Here is a 17,619-nt window from a genome sequence, read left to right as displayed (position 1 = left end):
GTGGACACCTGTAAACCGGCAACGTCATCGCGAGACAGGGTCCCCCCCGTTCCGTTTTCAGTCCCGCGACCGGAGAAAATTCCGCCCGTGCGATCCGCACAAAGACGCGCCGTCGTCGTCGCGAGGCTTCCGCGCACGTCGCCGCGGCAGAGATGCGGCCGCCCGCCGCGTGCTTGCACTCGCGGGAGGGAAACGCAGACGGCGCGCGGCCCGCACGCCGCAAAGGACCGCGCGCAACTTTCCATCCCGATGCAAACCTCCGCTTGCACGGGCGATGCCAGCGCGAGACGGGGGGCACGCGGAGCCGGCGAGAGAGAGAGAGAGAGAGAGAGAGGGAGAGCGAGAGAGACGCACACGCGCACCGCGCGCGCTTCTGTTCCGCTGCTGGTCAAACTGGTTACTAGGGGAGCAGCACTACTAACTTAGTCGTGTCGGAAATTATGGGATGGATTGCCATGGCAACAGACCAGACGTCACAATCTGGGCATGTGTGTTCCATTTTTGTCTCTTTCTTGTTTCCAGTCCGGGGGATCTGGAGAGAGGACGAGAGGAGAGGAGAGAGGCAGGTTTTTCTGCGAGCCTCCGAGACGGGGCAGCCATCTTTCGGCGGACTGTTAAATAAGATCCTCACCTTCACGGGACCCGCGAGCCCTTCAAAGGCGTCGCGATATATCGGCGCTCGTGGGGGGTTAAAGTCGCGGGACTTTGCACTGCTGGCTCGGATGTGATTTTTTTGTTGTTGTTATGCAGTAAAGATGCCCGGGTCACTGAGCAATGAAGAAGAGGGCCAAGACGATCTGGATTTCGAAGACGACATGCCAGGTGAGGCAGGCGAGGTGGTACCAGAGGAGGAGGAGGAGGAGGAGGGGGAGTTCCTATCCAGCAGCGCTGCACGGGCGCTGCACGGGCGCTGCTACGCCTAGTTGAATGCGGGAAAAGGGCTTGCCCGCGCGCTGCCTTACTGTAGGGGGCTGCACTTCTGTGGAAGGGGGGCGACGAGACGCAGCACGCGCTGTGATGCCCTGTCCAAACGATCACAGCGCGTGACCCGTGCTGGCCCGTGCTCAGCTCAAACGCGCTGCTCTCCACACGCAAACTGGGTTTTGCACGGCCGAGTCTCGCGGACAATGCCCGTGGGTTTTCACGAGCAGTTGGCTTCAGTTGACTTGCACTGATGTCGTATCGACGGACGCGGTTTTCTTTGCATATAAATTAGATGTATGCACACCATTTTGTTTCCCCACCAGTTTGCGTTGATATTGGGCACGTTCATCAGACCTGATAAAGTCCGTCTGTAAAATTTTCCGTTTTCGTATTGGCACGTGCAACACTTTGCATGAGTTTATATACGTACCAGTTAACACATTGTTGTAGTGTATGTGATGTCTAAGATGTTATGTTTAAGCCACTGTGATAACAGATATATATATATAAATGTATATTTGTATATATATATATATATATATATATATATATATATATATATATATATATATATATATATACAAATATATTTTATTTATATATATATATATATATATATATATATATATATATATATATACATACAATATACACATTTTCTGTCGTGGTTAAAATATAACAATAATGCTTCCAAGAGCCACGTGTAAAGAGGAAACACCACTGACTTCTCAACCTCCACGAAGGGGCTTTTAAGATTTACACGCTTCTCAACTGCTGTCTGCATGTCAAAGGACTGAGATCACACCACTACTCTGAATTCATACACTTGTACTGATTCGATACACTTACCGACACTTTCACATCTGTGGGCATGTGGCACGGCACACTTGGCGTTATGTAGCCTTATTACACGAGTCCAAGGTCAGGGAGGCGCCTGGTTCTCCTTCTCGGTTCCGTTATATAACGTGCCAATAACACGTTTTTATTTTCAGTCCTCTGCAGCTCATAAACAGGAATCGGCATCCTCCCGGTCGGATCCGTCCCACCTCCCCGGGGTCAGGTGCCGTGCTAGGCGGATGTGATGGAGTGGTTGGGTAGCTGGGCCTCAGCCACGGCTGTCTGCTTCTTACCCTGACGTGGCGCTCGGCTCAATCAAATCAATACATTCATAGTTCCTTGCCTTCGGCCAGCTCGGGGCTCTGTGTATTAATTGCGAGTTGGTCAAACTCCCTTAAAACGACTGAGGTCTGTCAATCTATCTGTCTGGCTGTCTGTTTATCTGTCATCGCTGCCTTTCCCTCACAAAAATATACGGTCAGGTAAAATCCAATCACTAGTAGAACATCAAATAAAGATTTTTCATGTGTTTTTGTGAAAGTAAATGGCGGAAGTTTTCAGAGTCGGCAGCCCATCGCGGTTAAAAGGCGGAAAGGCCGTGTTCAGAGCGCGCCATGCACTGCGAGCGGCTGTTGCCACCGGGGACTCTGCTTCCTTGATTTCATGAAATGCAGCCAAGACCCAGTGAAGGTTATTCTGGTGTCTGTGGAGGCCAGACCGCTGTTATCACTATCAGATGTGTATGGCAGAATTCCAGGAGGAAAATGTATTTTAACTGAGCATTTTAGCATGCATCCCAGCCTGGTGGCAGAGTTAATACTCAAACCCTTCCCCGAACTGTGCCCGTTTCCCACAAGGATGGTCGTTCGGAGATAACCTGCGGCCGCTGTGCTTCTGGGAAGCCCAGTGTTCATTAGTGCGAACTGCTGCTTTCTCAGTTTTAAAAGGAGTGGGTTTGAGATATTAATTATCTGTTACTAAATTCTTAACAAGCTAGCAGGCGTAATAGCGTCCCCTATGACACAGCAGGTTACTGGAAGCGCAACCGGAGGGTTGCAGTCTGGCTTGTGCACGGAGCCGACTACACACTTCGCACACTGCAGAACCCATGACCGTCACCTGCAGCCAGAGGCATAAAGCGATCACTGGCACATGGCTCTAATAGTCGAACCTTTAAATCAGATTCATTTAAATAATGTGCCCTGCGAAATGTTAGCGAGGAGGACTGGGTGAACGACACTGTCTGTAGGGAAGTGCTCGATCTGCACGATGTTTCGGGTCACCGCGTGCATGTTTTAATCGGGTGCCTTCAAACTGAGCACCCGGTACCCGTGGTCAAGCGTGAACATTCGAAGCGGTTCTCTTTGAGGTGCGCCCGTTCGAGTCAGCGGTCCCGCGGCAGAGAGGGTCCAGAGAGGTTGCGGAGGGGCCGGGAACGCCATGCCGGCTGTGGGAGTCCGGGCGGTTTCCCATGGCCGCAGGAAAAGCGCGGGAGTGCTCTCGTTTCCCAGAATGACCTACGGCAGGGATGCCTTCCTCACCAAAGGTCCAGGACTTCTGCTGTCTCGCAGAGCTGACTGACTGTCTCTGCTGCCCGGGTCGGGTCCGTTTACCTATCAGAGCCCTGCGTTTTGCACCGTGTGCGTATGTTGTGTGCCTGCGTAATTGCGTGTCTGTCATGCCTCTACTCTGTTCACACTGTGCTGCATTCAGATTTGCCCTCGGGGACCAATAAACTGTATATATCTATCCATCTATTTATCTGTCTGTTCGAGTATTTGAAGGTGAGAGGCAGCGTGCGCCACGCGCTGCTCTCTGTCCTTGCCTCGTGTCTCTCATTTCAGCAAGGTTTTCTCTTACATTGTTTTGTCCCCCTTTGAAATTGAAAGATTATCAGTAGGTTTTCCTGTGCTGTGGAAGATGTCTCTCTGAGCGGCAGGGGCTATTTTTGGATACTGCACCATGAAAGCATACACCCAATCTGAGCTGGAGATTGGGCATGTGTGTATAATGTTTGCATCACACAAGTGAGTCCCTGCGACATGGTGCACGATGTTTAATGAAATTAGAAGCGCGGCGTGCGTTGCGCAGCTGCCGGAGTTCACGTTCGACGGCCGATTTGCATTTATAATTTGCAGTTGCGCTCCATAATCGTGGATTATAAATGATAAATCTTAAATTTGTGGAATCGGCGGTTGCCGCAGCTGCAAAAGTTTTGTCATGGGGGCCGACGGAAAGGTCTGCAAAGTAGGACTACGGCGAATGGAAAACTGCTGTAAAAATCCTGCAGGAAAGGCGCAGAACGGCAGGAACGCACTTTTCCCGTACCCTCCTCTAGTTAACTAGGCGGGCTAGCTGTGATGCTGTTGCTGAGAATAGATTGTGCTTTGCATAATCACTTAAAGCCAGGACTGGTGTTTCGGATGATGCGCCAGAACTCTGTTTGCCTGTGTAGGACAAGCTCAGAGCAGTGGAAATTTGCCATGGTTTATCGTAAGCGGCCCATCTGGAAGGCATTGTATGTGCGCGTGTAGGTACACGCGAGTTTCTGCCTCGGTGATGCAGGCTGGAGGGAAGTTATGGTCCACGCACGGATAAGGATGGAGGATAAAGTTGCTTCCTGCTCTCGGTCCCTGGGTCGCATCGCCCTGCGAGGGGAACCATCCCGCCCCGTCACGCTCCGTCCCCTGACGAGGGGCGAGTTCGCAGTTCGGCGTCTGCTCGTGTTAACAGCGGGGCCCGTGGGGAGCCCGATGCACGTTCCCGTAAAACCCCCCCAGGGCCGCGCGTCTCCACTCTAACGGAGCGCGCCGGATCCGTGGCCCGGGGTCATTCACCTGCTCGCGCTCCCAGCGCGATGCTTGATCCTGACGGTATAAACTTTGCCCACAAACATGTAGACGAGAGATTTCCAGAAAATGAACAGCACTGACCTGGAAGACTCCTTAAAAAGGGGCCCTTAACGGCTCCGGAGCCGCGGACAGACACCCGTGAGCGTTGGCGTTCTTCCCACTCTTTCCTTTCAACCTGGCCTGTTCGCACTCGTCCCGTCCTGCATCCCGGCGGGCGCCGGTCCCTAGATCTGCTCTCATCAGTGCTCCGGTGTGTTCATATGCAGGATGGGAAAAAAAAAAGGACCCAGCCTCCTTAGACAGCAGCTCCCGGTTGCTCTGGGGGGACGGTGAGCGGAGCCGGAAGCGCGGAGGGTCCGCTCTGCGCGGTGCTCCGTGTATTCGCAGGGAAACGGGGCTTAGATGGGTCGCCAGGACGGTGCGGTGCGGGAGACGGGGAAAGCTCCTGGGCTGCAGGGCAGGGGCTTAGCCAGCTGCCCCCGGCACGCGAGCTGCATGTTTGGTGGGCCGAGCGGTAGACCGTAGAGGGTGGGAGGGGCTCCATCGGTGCGTCCGACGCAGCTTGCACAGCTCATGTCCACGGCAGAGTGCCACCGGCACGTTGTTTTTGTTTACAGTGTGAGATTCGCAGTTCAGAGGGTGACGGGCCACCTCACCTCTCTCCTGCCTTCCCCGCACGCTGTCGGCGGCTGCCGCCGTCGTCTGGGGAACGCTCCTGTGCCCTCTGCCTCTCCCACACCCCCCCCGGAACCCCAGACACGCAGCCGTCATGACTCCGGAGTAACATCAGAGAAGGCGTGGGCGGAGAGAGGAAGAATGCACAAAGAGAGGTGCGAAAGAGAGCTGACAACGCGCTGCGTGTTTGTGTTTGTGTTTGCGGTTGTGTCCGCGTGCAGACGAGGACGAGGACGCCGAGCGTGATGGCGTGCTCCTCTCGCCCCTGGAGCGGTTCTTCTCCGACGACGACGCCGTCAAGCAGAAGAAGAAGAAACCCGGCAGGGCGAAGGAAGGCAAGATGGCCAGGGTGAGGAAGAGCAAGAAGAGAGAGGTGAGTTCCCCGCACGGCCCCGCCGGCGGCGCGGGACCGAGGCAGCGTCTGCTGCGCCGTCCGTCACAGTCCGAAGCCTCTCGCCTGCCGTGGCTTTCGTCGCCGCCAGTCCCGTCCCACCGGTCAGGCGTCCCTCTATTGCGCCGTAGGTGCAATTTTGAAAAGGGGATTGTGGGTAACCCACGGACGTCCAGCCTGGTGGCTGGACTCGGATTTGATCTCGTCGCCTGTTGGCTGGGCGAACCCTTAGACAGTTCCACTCAGGAGCTTAATGGTGTGCCATTTTCTGACCACATCACACTTTTAAATGTAAAAAATGTAAAGAAATTACATTTTAAATGTGGTTTGTCTTTCAAGCACACGAACAGTTTTCGATGAATGGCTCTAGGGCTTTGTTGGGGTGGGCGGAGCTTAGGCTCGGCTTTACAGACGGTATCTGTCGGCGGAGACGAGGGAACAGCCTGACAGCTGAACTCTCTTTGCTCTTAGATCCTGACATGCCCTTAGCGGGATTAAACTGACGCTAAGCCATCCTCACATCACAGAGGGTCTGTCTGAACCCGCACCTTGGCTCACAGGGGCCGCCTTGCGCTCTCGTGCCGATAGTAAACATCGATGTTTAATCTAGTCTAGAAATGTAAAAAAAAAAAAAATCTAGAAAAATCACACGGGCCGTGTATGTGGTGTTTGGACGAGGTCGCGCGCAAATGGGCCTTCTGTCCGTGTGTGGGGCTTCCTCCCCGCGGGGGGTGGGGGACGACACCGGTCACTCTCTGCTGGACCTGCCACTGTCCACCAGTCAGTGGTCTGACAGGCTGGTCCCCCACACCTTCCTTACACCCCCCCCCCCCCTCTCTCTCTCTCTCTCTCTCTCTATTTTTCTTGTCATCTCTACTACTAGCACCCCCTAATCATCCCTTCTAAACGTTCCAATAAACGCCTGCCCCACTGATCTGGGGTCAGGGCACTCAAACCTTCGCTCCATCCAGCAGTCTCCCTAACCGGGTGCCAGCCGGGCCCGCTGCCCTGTCCGTCCAGACGCAGACGCCCTGCGGGTCTTCCTCGGCGATGACGGGGTCCGACAGCGCCACTTTCTGCAGTTTGGAGCATTTTTATTTCCGGAATTTTTTTGGGATGTGAGTCACGGCATTTTGCTTTTGCGTAGAGCAAGTGTAGAATGCCTTGCACAATGGCACCCAGTACAGCAGTTCTGCAGGGCAGGGAAGCGTGAGCGTGGTGAAGGCTGTTGCTTCTGCTCAGTCCTGTTTCTTTGTGATGAACGGAAATGGCTTTATTTGCTTTGAATATTAGAAGAGATCCTGTTTTTTTTTTGGGTTTTTTTTTTGCTTCGACACTCTCTCCCTCTCTCTCTCTCTCTCTCTCTCTCTCACTGCCTTTCTCATGTTCTCTCTCCCTCCTTCCTTTCTCTCTCACTTCTTCTGTCTCTCTCTCTCTCCCTCTCGCCACGTGTGTAATTGAGGTTCGTCTAGACAGCCCTCTTGCACAGTGCCGCTGCCTTCACTGGGCCTCTGCAAAACACGCTCGTTATGCAAACGTGTCTGATTGAGTGGCAATGTTCCATTGGCTGCTGCAGCAGTGAAAGAGAACCCCCCCCCCTCCCCCAACCAACAGCACTGCACAGTTTGGTTACCATGGCAACACAGATGGCCCGCCGGCGAGGCTAGAACGTGCTGCGGCAACAGCGGCTTCCCCTGCACGTTCCAGCGATGCGCGCGCACGGTCGCCGCGTGACAGGCATGCGGCGCGGCCGTCCGGCCCGGTGCAGCTCGGCGAGGGGCTGAGGGGCCTCCTCTTCTCCGGCCTGGGCTTCCTGTGGCAGAGGAGCTCCAGAGAGACATCAAAACGCGCGCGAACGTCCGGTTCGCCGGCCCCGCTCCTGGAGATCCTCACCTGCTGCCGAGTTTCGTTCCAAACGCTCCCGGTCTTGCCACTCAGGGCTTTGTCAAACTCCTGGACTACGGGGCTGGATCGGGCGTTGGGATACTGAGTGGGCCTGGGGCCACGCGGGGAGACTGTGCGATGGCAGCGTGAAAGCCAACACTGGGTTGCAGGCAAAACTGTTTTGGTAGCTCGACACACTTTCGTACAACATCTCTCAAGTGCAGCTGTAGCATGTTTGCTACCGTCAGCGTGGTGAGCCTCACTCATGTTTCCATGACAGTGACTTTTTCTTTCCTCCTAACCTCCACCATTAATATTCCCTCTAGCAGTTTTCCCAGCCTGTTGACATGCATCCCGCAGGGCGGCGGCGGAGGCGAGCGCGAGGACGTGTCGGACGGGGAGGAGCGGAGGAGGCGCTCCGAGAGCGAGAGCAGCAGCAGCGGCACGCCGAAGAAGAAGAAGAAGAAACCCAAAGAGAAGAAGGAGAAGAAAACCAAGTGGAGGAAGAAAGAAGACGAGGAGGACGAGGAGGACGAGGAGGACGGGAATGCGAAGGTAGCGCGGCGCGTGCCCTCCTGCTCCGACCCCCCCCCCCCCCCGCGCGGCCCCTTAGCCCCCCTGCTTCTTTCTGACTGCAGGAACCCAAGTCGTCCGGCCAGCTGATGGAGGAGTGGGGCTTGGAGGACGTGCAGTATGCCTTCTCGGAGGACGACTACAGGACCATCACCAACTACAAGGCCTTCAGCCAGTTTCTCAGGTCACCCTTCCAGAAGCTTCCTCTTGGGTCCCGTCTTCTTCTCTTTCGCTGGGTTCTGTTCTTCCCTAAGCCAGTTTGAAGTGATGTAACTTCTGAGTAAAGCCTGATTACTGCAGTGGAAATCCACCCAATCCACCTGCACCGGCAAGATTTGATTGGCTGATATTACTGACCGAGTGCTGCATCGGTTGGGCTTTATCTTTACACCGCCAGAAATGTTTTCAATTCTGGATTATATGAGTGTAAACCGACTGCTGTTTTCAGACAATAAACTATACTGTATGTCACTGTTCCTAGCATGTAGTATAGCTATAATCTAGATTAACTGTACAACTTCCTTAATTTTTGTAAAACAAATCAAAAAGTGTAGTAAGAGCAGTGTCGCCCATTGTTGTTAAATGTTCCAGTAACCCACCCCGTCTGCACGACTAATGAAATGACCTACTTCTGTTGGTCAGGCCCCTCATTGCCAAGAAGAACCCCAAGATCCCCATGTCCAAGATGATGACCGTGCTGGGGGCCAAATGGCGCGAGTTCAGCGCCAACAACCCATTCAAGGGCACGTCCGCCACGGCCGTGGCTGCCGCCGTGGCCGCCGCCGTGGAAACCGTCAATGTGGCCCCTCCCATCTCAGTTAGCGGCATCCAGCAGGTCTCCCCAGCAGGGCCGATCAAAAAAGCCAAAACCAAAGAGGGCAAGGGTAAGGTTGTTTTTCTTCTTTTTGTCCTGTCGTCTGTCACGCAGCTGGTAGTGTTGCTGTCCCGCTGGAGTGACTCGGGACCCCGGCAGGGTCCAGATGAATAATTAGCGCATCAGATAACGACGGTAGGATAATGCTTAGATGTTCCGCTCTGTTGCTCTGCCTTTTCCAAAGGGTGCCTTATTTAATAGTGTATCAGATGCAGGATTTCCTTATTCATCCACAGACTACAAGTAACGCTAATTTGGGGTGGTTTTTGTAGCGTATGAGGTAGAGGGTAAAGGGCAGTGTGTGAAATATCTGAATTGCACCCCCACAGGGCCTGGTGCTAAGAAGAAGACCAAGCAGCCCAAGGACACCAAGAAAAAAGCAAAGACCAAGAAGCCGAAATCCAAGTCAGGCCAGGGCGGCAAAAGGAAAAAGGCATCCTCGGTAAGACGTCTAGAGCCTACTCCCCGGAAACTGCTTTCCCTTAACAGGAGGTTCCCGTTTCCACAGTAACGCTTGGAATTTGTTCAGTCTGGTTTGTTGCTCGGCGACTGCTGTCACCTGTGTCCTGCGAAGCGATTTTATTCGTCACGTCATTTTTGATGATTTATTTATTTATTTTTACTCGCACTCTGCCCCAAGGCACTCGCCGATTCATTTGTTGTCTGTCTGGTGGGCCGGTTGTAGCATGCTTGTTTTTCGTCTAACAGAGCGAGGAGGACTTCCTGGATGACTTCTCTGATTTTGATGATGTCAGCATCCACAGTGCCTCCGTCCGTTCCGACGCTTCAGGGGCACCCAAGAAGAAAACCAGACGAGGCCGCAAAAAAAGGAAAAGTAAAGGGCTCCTTCTCTCAAGGCTCCGCCCCCTCATGCCAAGCTCCTCCTCCTCTCTTCAGGCTCCTCCCCCTTTTTCTACATGAGTGGTTTTTTTTGTTTTGTTTTTTTATTCGTTTGAATGTGTAATAATCTCTTTGAGTTTAGCTAAATTCCTCATTTGTGTGTCAGTATGAGCTAAGCATTAGTTCGTGGACTGTGTGTTTTGAAGAAGAATGCCTCATGTTTGATGCCGTATTTAACACCACCGCCACATCACTTTGTAGACAAAAATCGGGTTACAAACGTGTGTGTGTGTGTGAATAGGAGAAGACATGGACGGCTATGAGACAGACCATCAGGACTACTGCGAGGTCTGTCAGCAGGGCGGGGAGATCATCCTGTGTGACACCTGCCCCAGAGCCTACCACCTGGTGTGCCTCGACCCAGAGCTGGAGAAGGCTCCTGAGGGCAAATGGAGTTGCCCCCACTGCGTGAGTGACCCCCACACATGCCCACTGTGTGAATGACCCCTCCTCACACACCCACACACAGAGCTCCACACACACAGCATGAATAAGCAACACACACACCTCCACTGTGTTTGAGTGACCCTTAATGAATTCTAGCTTTCCAAACAGACACACACACACACACACACACACACAGCAGGCACTTACCTGCACTCCTTCTCTCCAACATGCTTGGACAGACGCCATCACTGGGCTCTTGCTTGCTTGTCACACTTGCCATTTATTGCCCGGAGGGTCTGACAAAAGTAGTCCAAACCAGGCGTGTGCTCGGGGATGAGAGCCTCCAGGCCGGCTCTCGTTTCCGCCGACTCCGCCGCCGTTCCGCTGTGGAAATGAAGACCTCTGGTCTGACGGATGGGTTGCACCAAGCCCAGAAGGGGGGGCGACGGCATATCCTGCCCCCGTCACGTCTTCGTGGTTATCAAACCCGTGACGCTTCTTTATCTTCCCGGGGCAGCAGGGCCGATTTCGCGGCGTGGTGAAATTTCGGGACAACCTCCGGATCACGTTGTGCGGCAGCGCGCGGGTTTTGTGTGTATTGACGGCTCGTGGACGCCCTCGGCGGAGCTCGGATGGGCTGCTTTGCTCCCGCGCCGGCTGCCCACCGCCGCTCACGCCTCCTGGGATGTTCCTCTTCCAGGAGAAGGAGGGCATCCAGTGGGAGGCCAAGGATGACGAGGAAGAGGAGGAGGATGATGCGGGCGAAGAGGAGGACGACCACATGGAGTTCTGCCGCGTGTGCAAGGACGGTGGCGAGCTTCTGTGCTGCGACGCTTGCCCCTCCTCCTACCACATCCACTGCCTGAACCCGCCGCTGGCAGACATCCCCAACGGCGAGTGGCTCTGCCCCCGCTGCATGGTGAGGGGCAAGCGCACACCCCTCAGCCCAGCGCTTGAGGGAAACACTGGAATTGATCTGTTTGTGGGATTTTCCGTTCGAATCGTAATTTGTTTTCACGACGGCGGCAGGTGGCATTGCCGGATAACTCCGTTTTTCTTCTCCTAGTGCCCTCCTCTTAAAGGGAAAGTGCAGAAGATTTTGCACTGGATGTGGGGGGATCCGCCCTTACCCCCGGAGGCCCCGCCCCCCCACGACGGAGAGAAGGCGGAGGGCGTGGCCAAACCCCCGCTCAAGGGCCGACCGGAGAGGCTGCTGTTTGTCAAGTGGGCCGGCCTGTCCTACTGGCACTGTTCCTGGGTGAACGAGTTACAGGTACAGCTGCATTCTGGGAAATGTTTTGTGTGATGTGATTTTTTTTTTTTTTTAAGATGTTATGAGGTGAATTTCTTCAATCACTAGATTTCAGCACATTTTGCGGCTCAAAAACGAATTTGCTAAAACGTGGTACGTGCATGCAAACCAACCGGTGTGACCAGGGAAGAGAGCTTGTCCCAATCGGTTGCCCTGTTTTACGACGTCCTTCCGAGGGCTTTCCTCTCGCCTCCTCACGCCACCCCCTGATTCCCTCCAGCTGGAGCTCTACCACACGGTCATGTACCGCAACTACCAGCGCAAGAACGACATGGAGGAGCCACCGCCGTACGACTACGGCTCCGGCGAGGAGGAGCTCAACAACGAGAAGAGGAAGAGCAAAGATCCGCAGTACGCCGCCATGGAGGAGCGCTTCTACCGCTACGGCATCAAGCCCGAGTGGCTCATCATACACAGGATCCTCAACCACAGGTGGGCCGCGGCCAAGAGACGAAACGCACTCCGGGGGGGGGCCTTTAGTTAAGTGGGCTTTTTCTGACCGATATGTCACATATGACTCCTGGGTGCCAGTTGTGGGGTTCCTTACACTTTAGCTCTGCTCTCTGTTGTAGTTTTGATAAGGATGGAGACATACATTACCTGATCAAATGGAGAGATCTCCCATATGACCAGTGCACCTGGGAGGTAGAAGACTTTGACATCCCTGACTACGAGAACTTTAAACAAGCTTACTGGGACCACAGGTAAGTTCCCTTTAACCAACGCAGAGCACACCTGCCACAGATACTTTCACTCAGACCTTCATATATACAATACTCCTCGCAATCACCAATCGGGACGGTTTTATTTAAGAGAGCAGACGCTCGGGGAGGACCATCGCCCCCTGGTGGTGAGGAAATCCAAGCGCCCCAAAGAGGAAGTGAAGAGGAGAGAGGCTCCTCTGGAAACGCCAGTGGTGGACGTGCGTCCAGCGTGGTCTCCACATCTCCGCGGCATCCGCCGGAGTTTACGAAGTAGAATCAATCTGATCGTTTCACTGCCGCAGAGCTCCAAACTCTGCTTTTCATATCCTGTGTGTGTGTGTGTGTGTGTGTGTGTGTGTGTGGCTTTGACCACACAGCCCACGGTCAAGTTCGACCAGCAGCCTTGGTACATCAGTGCCACAGGAGGCACTCTGCACCCCTACCAACTGGAGGGCCTGAACTGGCTGCGCTTCTCCTGGGCGCAGGGCACCGACACCATCCTGGCGGACGAGATGGGCCTGGGCAAGACCGTGCAGACCATCGTCTTCCTCTACTCGCTCTACAAGGAGGTACGCAGAACACACTCGCTCCACTTTGGACGTCCCTCCTCCACACACCAGCGCTCTCCGGACGCACGGATGTAGCGCTCGATCGCGCGGACTCGTTTTGAGCATGCAAACGTGGGAAACAGACCCCAGCCCGCACCTGGGTGGAGCGAAGGGTTCATGCGGAAATACGCGCATGCAATTTTGTGCAGGCAGGCGGTTCGGGGCACTTTACAGAGACGAACAAAAGAATAAAGGACGCGAGATGATTTAAAAGAAAGAAACAAGTCAAATCTAAAGGCACAAATGCCAGTGATTTAAAGTAAAGAATAGAAAAGCAGGAGAAGTGCATGTCGCTGCCGCGTGCTGAAGGAGCTCTCTCTGCCCCCAGGGTCATTCCAAGGGCCCGTTCCTGGTCAGCGCTCCTCTGTCCACCATCATCAATTGGGAGAGGGAGTTCGAGATGTGGGCGCCCGACTTCTACGTGGTCACCTACACTGGAGACAAGGAGAGTCGTGGTGTGATACGGGAGAACGAGTTCACCTTCGAGGACAGCGCCGTCAAGCCTGGACGCAAGGTCTTCCGCATGAAGGTAGGCGGCCTTCTTTACCGGAGGCCACACCCGCCTGCTGCCCGTGTGCGCGTCAGTCCGCCTTACGCGGTTGTTCCACCTACGCAGAAAGACACGCCGGTGAAGTTCCACGTGCTGCTGACCTCCTACGAGCTGATCACCATCGACCAGGCCATTCTGGGGTCCATAAGCTGGGCGTGTTTGGTGGTAGACGAAGCCCACAGGCTCAAAAACAATCAGTCTAAGGTACAGGACTGATACGATTTCTTTACTCTTTAATAAAGGTACAGTTTTTTATTAAATAAACCGATAGTGTTATTTACATTGTATTTACACAGTTTTAGCGCTGTGTGGTGAAGCAGCAGTAGTGTGAATTCTGTGGTCTGCGGGTCCTCCAGATAAGAGAACATCAGTGCATGGGTTTCTACTGATCGCGTACCATCTCTTCTCAGTTTTTCCGGATCCTGAACGGCTATAAGATCTATTACAAACTGCTCCTGACCGGCACCCCCCTCCAGAACAACCTCGAGGAGTTATTCCACCTACTTAACTTCCTCACGCCGGAGCGCTTCAAGTAAGAGAAAGTGATTCACACGCTGATTCACAGCAAATGGACACCCCCCCACACCCCCACCTCCCCGGGAAAAACCAGAGCGATGCAGCTCCTGTTTCGGGGAGCGCAGGGCTTTCGTAGACGGGCCGGCGTGCGCCGAGTCATCCCTCCGCGTCTCTCCCCCCCCACCATGCAGTAACCTGGATGGCTTCCTCGAGGAGTTTGCAGACATCTCGAAGGAGGACCAGATCAAGAAGCTACACGACCTGCTGGGCCCGCACATGCTGCGACGGCTAAAAGCCGACGTCTTCAAGAACATGCCCGCCAAGACGGAGCTGATCGTGCGGGTGGAGCTGAGTCCCATGCAGAAGTGAGTCCGCCTCGCCCCCGCGCGCTCCTCCGCAGTGCCGCTTTTAAACGCGACATTTTTAGGTCTCTCTAGAGGTGAACAAATGTCGAGGTGCTTGTTGTCGTAGTGCTCCGATAACATTTTATAAAAAGAACCGCGAGTCTGTGTGACCTACTTGCGTGGAAAGTTTTTACGTCATAAAACGCAAGGTTTGGCGCCAGGCTTGACCTCTCCCCTAAAAAACTCCCCCCACACGCGCGCGCGCGCACACACACACACACACACACACACACACACCGCCCCCACCACCCTGCATCTCTCCGCAGGAAGTACTACAAGTTCATCCTGACACGGAACTTTGAGGCGCTGAATTCCAAGGGCGGAGGAAACCAGGTTTCTCTTCTCAACATCATGATGGACCTGAAGAAGTGCTGCAATCACCCTTACCTGTTCCCCGTGGCTGCTGTGGTGAGTGTGTGTGTGTGTGTGTGTGTGTGTGTTTGGGGGGGTGTACAGAGGAGGTTAAGGAGGTGGGATGGATGAATGCAGGTGCATTGCCCTCAATTTGCACCTGAGCGGAAAGAATCCTTTCTAGAGAATTTTTAGCTTGTGATGAATCTGAATTGCAAAGCACGTGTTTAAAGCTCCTTTAACCACACGTCTGAAGCACACTGTTTTAAAGCATGCGTTCAAAATGGATAGTGCCATTTTTCACCCTGTGTAAACATATACAGCTATATACAGACATGCACATCAAAAACACACGTCACCGACAGCTTAACGTCCGTCTGTCAAGAACCAGAGACCTTCTGACATGCCTCTTTTTAAAATCACTGTATTCCGCAGTGATTCCGTGAATCTTTCCTGTCGGATCTTTGTAATAAGCTTTGCAGCTCTTTACAGACATGGGAGTGAGGTGTGCGTGCCCCCCCGCCGGGCCGATCTGTTTACAGGAAGCCCCGGTGTCGCCCAACGGCTCCTACGACGGCAACCTGCTGGTGAAGTCCTCCGGCAAGCTCACGCTGCTCCAGAAGATGCTAAAGAAGCTGAAAGACGAAGGGCACAGAGTCCTCATTTTCTCGCAGGTCATTAACCAGCTCGCGACTAACAATAAAGTGTTTACGTCAGCCCATCCTCCACACGCACGCCTCTTATTTGGAGTAGAAGATTAATTACCGAGCTGGGCTCAGATTGGAAACCAGAACGGAGCACATTCGTCTTTCTAAATGCATGTTGACAAATTAAAAGCCCCTGCATATATATATATATATATAATGTATTTATCTATGTATATATATGTCCCCACCTCAATGTTTTACCCGCACCCCCGACGAGTTTTCAGTGAGCTGCACGTGCGCGTTCCTCCGAGGGAGGCGACGGCGTTTTAAAACAGCAGCGTCACGTTTGACTCTCACGTCTTTCCCTTCTGCATAAATCCGCAGACCGATGGCAGCGGTGTTCTGTCGCTCTCTGTCGCCGCTGTTCTCTTCTCCTGCTACCGTACGCGTTCTCGTCAGCGGACCCTTTAGCGTGCCGGCTGCCCCTCGCGACAGGGCTGTTAGTGGCCGTGCCGGCGTGCTAAACGGGTGCTCCCTGCTGTTTCAGATGACCAAGATGCTGGACCTGTTGGAGGACTTTCTGGAGTACGAAGGCTACAAATACGAGCGCATCGACGGCGGCATCACGGGGGGGCTGCGACAGGAAGCCATCGATCGCTTCAATGGTGAGATCGGAACATGGGCAACTCCACTAGGGGGCGGTGTTCGGCTCATTAGCTCATTAACACGTTAATGGCGGTTGGCTGTTTGTGTGCAAAAAGCTCCGGGGGCCCAGCAGTTCTGCTTCCTGCTGTCTACGCGTGCGGGGGGCTTGGGAATCAACCTGGCAACTGCCGATACGGTTATCATCTATGACTCCGACTGGAACCCACATAATGACATTCAGGTGCATACAACCATAACATACGCGTGCATACGCACACACACACACACGATTTGTGAAATGTGAAATACATATCAGAGAATCTGCCATATCTTGCCCCTCATCTCTGATGTCTCTCTCCATCATCCCCCACCCCTTATCTGGCTCCGCCCCCCTGCCCCGCCCACACCAGGCCTTCAGCCGAGCGCATCGCATCGGGCAGAACAAGAAGGTGATGATCTATCGCTTCGTGACGCGGGCGTCCGTGGAGGAGCGCATCACGCAGGTGGCCAAGCGTAAGATGATGCTCACCCACCTGGTGGTGCGTCCAGGCCTGGGCTCCAAGACGGGCTCCATGTCCAAGCAGGAGCTGGACGACATCCTGAAATTCGGCACGGAGGAGCTCTTCAAAGACGACGTAGAAGCCATCGGTGTGTCCCTGTCCTGCGTGCGCCCCTTTTGCACGTCGTCCCTCGGGTTCGGCGCATCGCTGCTAATCCAGTCGGCGATATTGTCCATCGCCGTAGCGATACTGCAAAGTCTGCCCGACGCGGATCGTTCCGGAGTGCTCTGGCCGTTCTCGGGCGTTCCAGATGAGTGTTCTGGACAAGAGCATCTGCTATACGCCGTAAACGTAAATGTGCTCTGTGCGTGCTTTTGTGACTCATGTCTTCAATATGATCCGACCAACGATACAGGCTGATCCCGGGTAATGGGTTTTATTAGAATACGCAGGGTAAGGCATATTGCCGTAGCAACGTCTAGCAATACAGTCCCAGTACGGTCATTTTACCCTCGTCAACAGCTCCGCCACGCCTGTACGTATAGTCCCGGTGCGTCCCACCGGGTTCGGCCCGGGTTACGTCAAAATGCGCCCCCCCCCCCCCCCCCGAGCCCCGCCGGCGTCCGTCCTGACCGGTGTGTCCCTCCTCCAGGAGACAGCAAGGACGGTGAGGAGGGCAGCGTGATCCACTACGACGATGACGCCATTTCCAAGCTGCTGGACCGTAGCCAGGACGCCACGGAGGACACAGAGATCCAGAACATGAACGAGTACCTCAGCTCCTTTAAGGTGGCGCAGTACGTGGTGCGTGAGGAAGATGGTGAGGTGAGCAGCCACACTGCCCTGCTCTCCTTCAGGTCCTGGGGTTTCGCGGATCAGGGGAAGAAAGGGGCCAATTAATTGAATTTGAATGAATTTGAGTGAACACAAAGAAAGTTTAAAAACTGGACTGCTTTGCAAACGTCTAATGGCACCCAAGAAAGCATTTACGCAAATCGGGACTTAGTTTTTAAATGCTTGCACAAAAAAAAATAGTGGTCCCATGGTACATTTTATAAAGTTTCTTCTGTCTGTTCTGTCGGTCC

At 53.9% G+C, this 17,619-nt stretch overlaps 1 protein-coding gene across 7 annotated transcripts in view; it reads left to right on the top strand.

Moving 5' to 3' along the window:
• The first annotated feature begins 346 nt into the window (after window positions 1-346).
• The window catches only part of chd5 (chromodomain helicase DNA binding protein 5), a 28,124-nt gene continuing 10,851 nt past the window's right edge, over window positions 347-17,619 (top strand). For all 7 annotated transcript variants that reach the window (XM_035520466.1, XM_035520469.1, XM_035520467.1 and 4 more), the window contains exons 1-24: window positions 347-822; window positions 5,510-5,661; window positions 7,924-8,118; window positions 8,202-8,320; window positions 8,779-9,020; window positions 9,340-9,452; window positions 9,719-9,845; window positions 10,152-10,318; window positions 10,998-11,216; window positions 11,364-11,570; window positions 11,830-12,041; window positions 12,182-12,313; window positions 12,423-12,531; window positions 12,691-12,882; window positions 13,250-13,450; window positions 13,538-13,675; window positions 13,882-14,003; window positions 14,179-14,352; window positions 14,658-14,799; window positions 15,285-15,416; window positions 15,937-16,054; window positions 16,151-16,275; window positions 16,445-16,682; window positions 17,187-17,359. In XM_035520466.1, coding sequence (XP_035376359.1) covers window positions 756-822; window positions 5,510-5,661; window positions 7,924-8,118; window positions 8,202-8,320; window positions 8,779-9,020; window positions 9,340-9,452; window positions 9,719-9,845; window positions 10,152-10,318; window positions 10,998-11,216; window positions 11,364-11,570; window positions 11,830-12,041; window positions 12,182-12,313; window positions 12,423-12,531; window positions 12,691-12,882; window positions 13,250-13,450; window positions 13,538-13,675; window positions 13,882-14,003; window positions 14,179-14,352; window positions 14,658-14,799; window positions 15,285-15,416; window positions 15,937-16,054; window positions 16,151-16,275; window positions 16,445-16,682; window positions 17,187-17,359 — 3,816 coding nt within the window. In that variant the 5' untranslated portion in view covers window positions 347-755. The remainder of the gene's footprint in view (window positions 823-5,509; window positions 5,662-7,923; window positions 8,119-8,201; window positions 8,321-8,778; window positions 9,021-9,339; window positions 9,453-9,718; window positions 9,846-10,151; window positions 10,319-10,997; window positions 11,217-11,363; window positions 11,571-11,829; window positions 12,042-12,181; window positions 12,314-12,422; window positions 12,532-12,690; window positions 12,883-13,249; window positions 13,451-13,537; window positions 13,676-13,881; window positions 14,004-14,178; window positions 14,353-14,657; window positions 14,800-15,284; window positions 15,417-15,936; window positions 16,055-16,150; window positions 16,276-16,444; window positions 16,683-17,186; window positions 17,360-17,619) is intronic.

Source organism: Electrophorus electricus, chromosome 20 (genome assembly GCF_013358815.1).
Source record: "Electrophorus electricus isolate fEleEle1 chromosome 20, fEleEle1.pri, whole genome shotgun sequence".
NCBI classification, from domain to species: domain Eukaryota; kingdom Metazoa; phylum Chordata; class Actinopteri; order Gymnotiformes; family Gymnotidae; genus Electrophorus; species Electrophorus electricus.
This window is presented reverse-complemented; position numbering and strand designations above follow the sequence as displayed.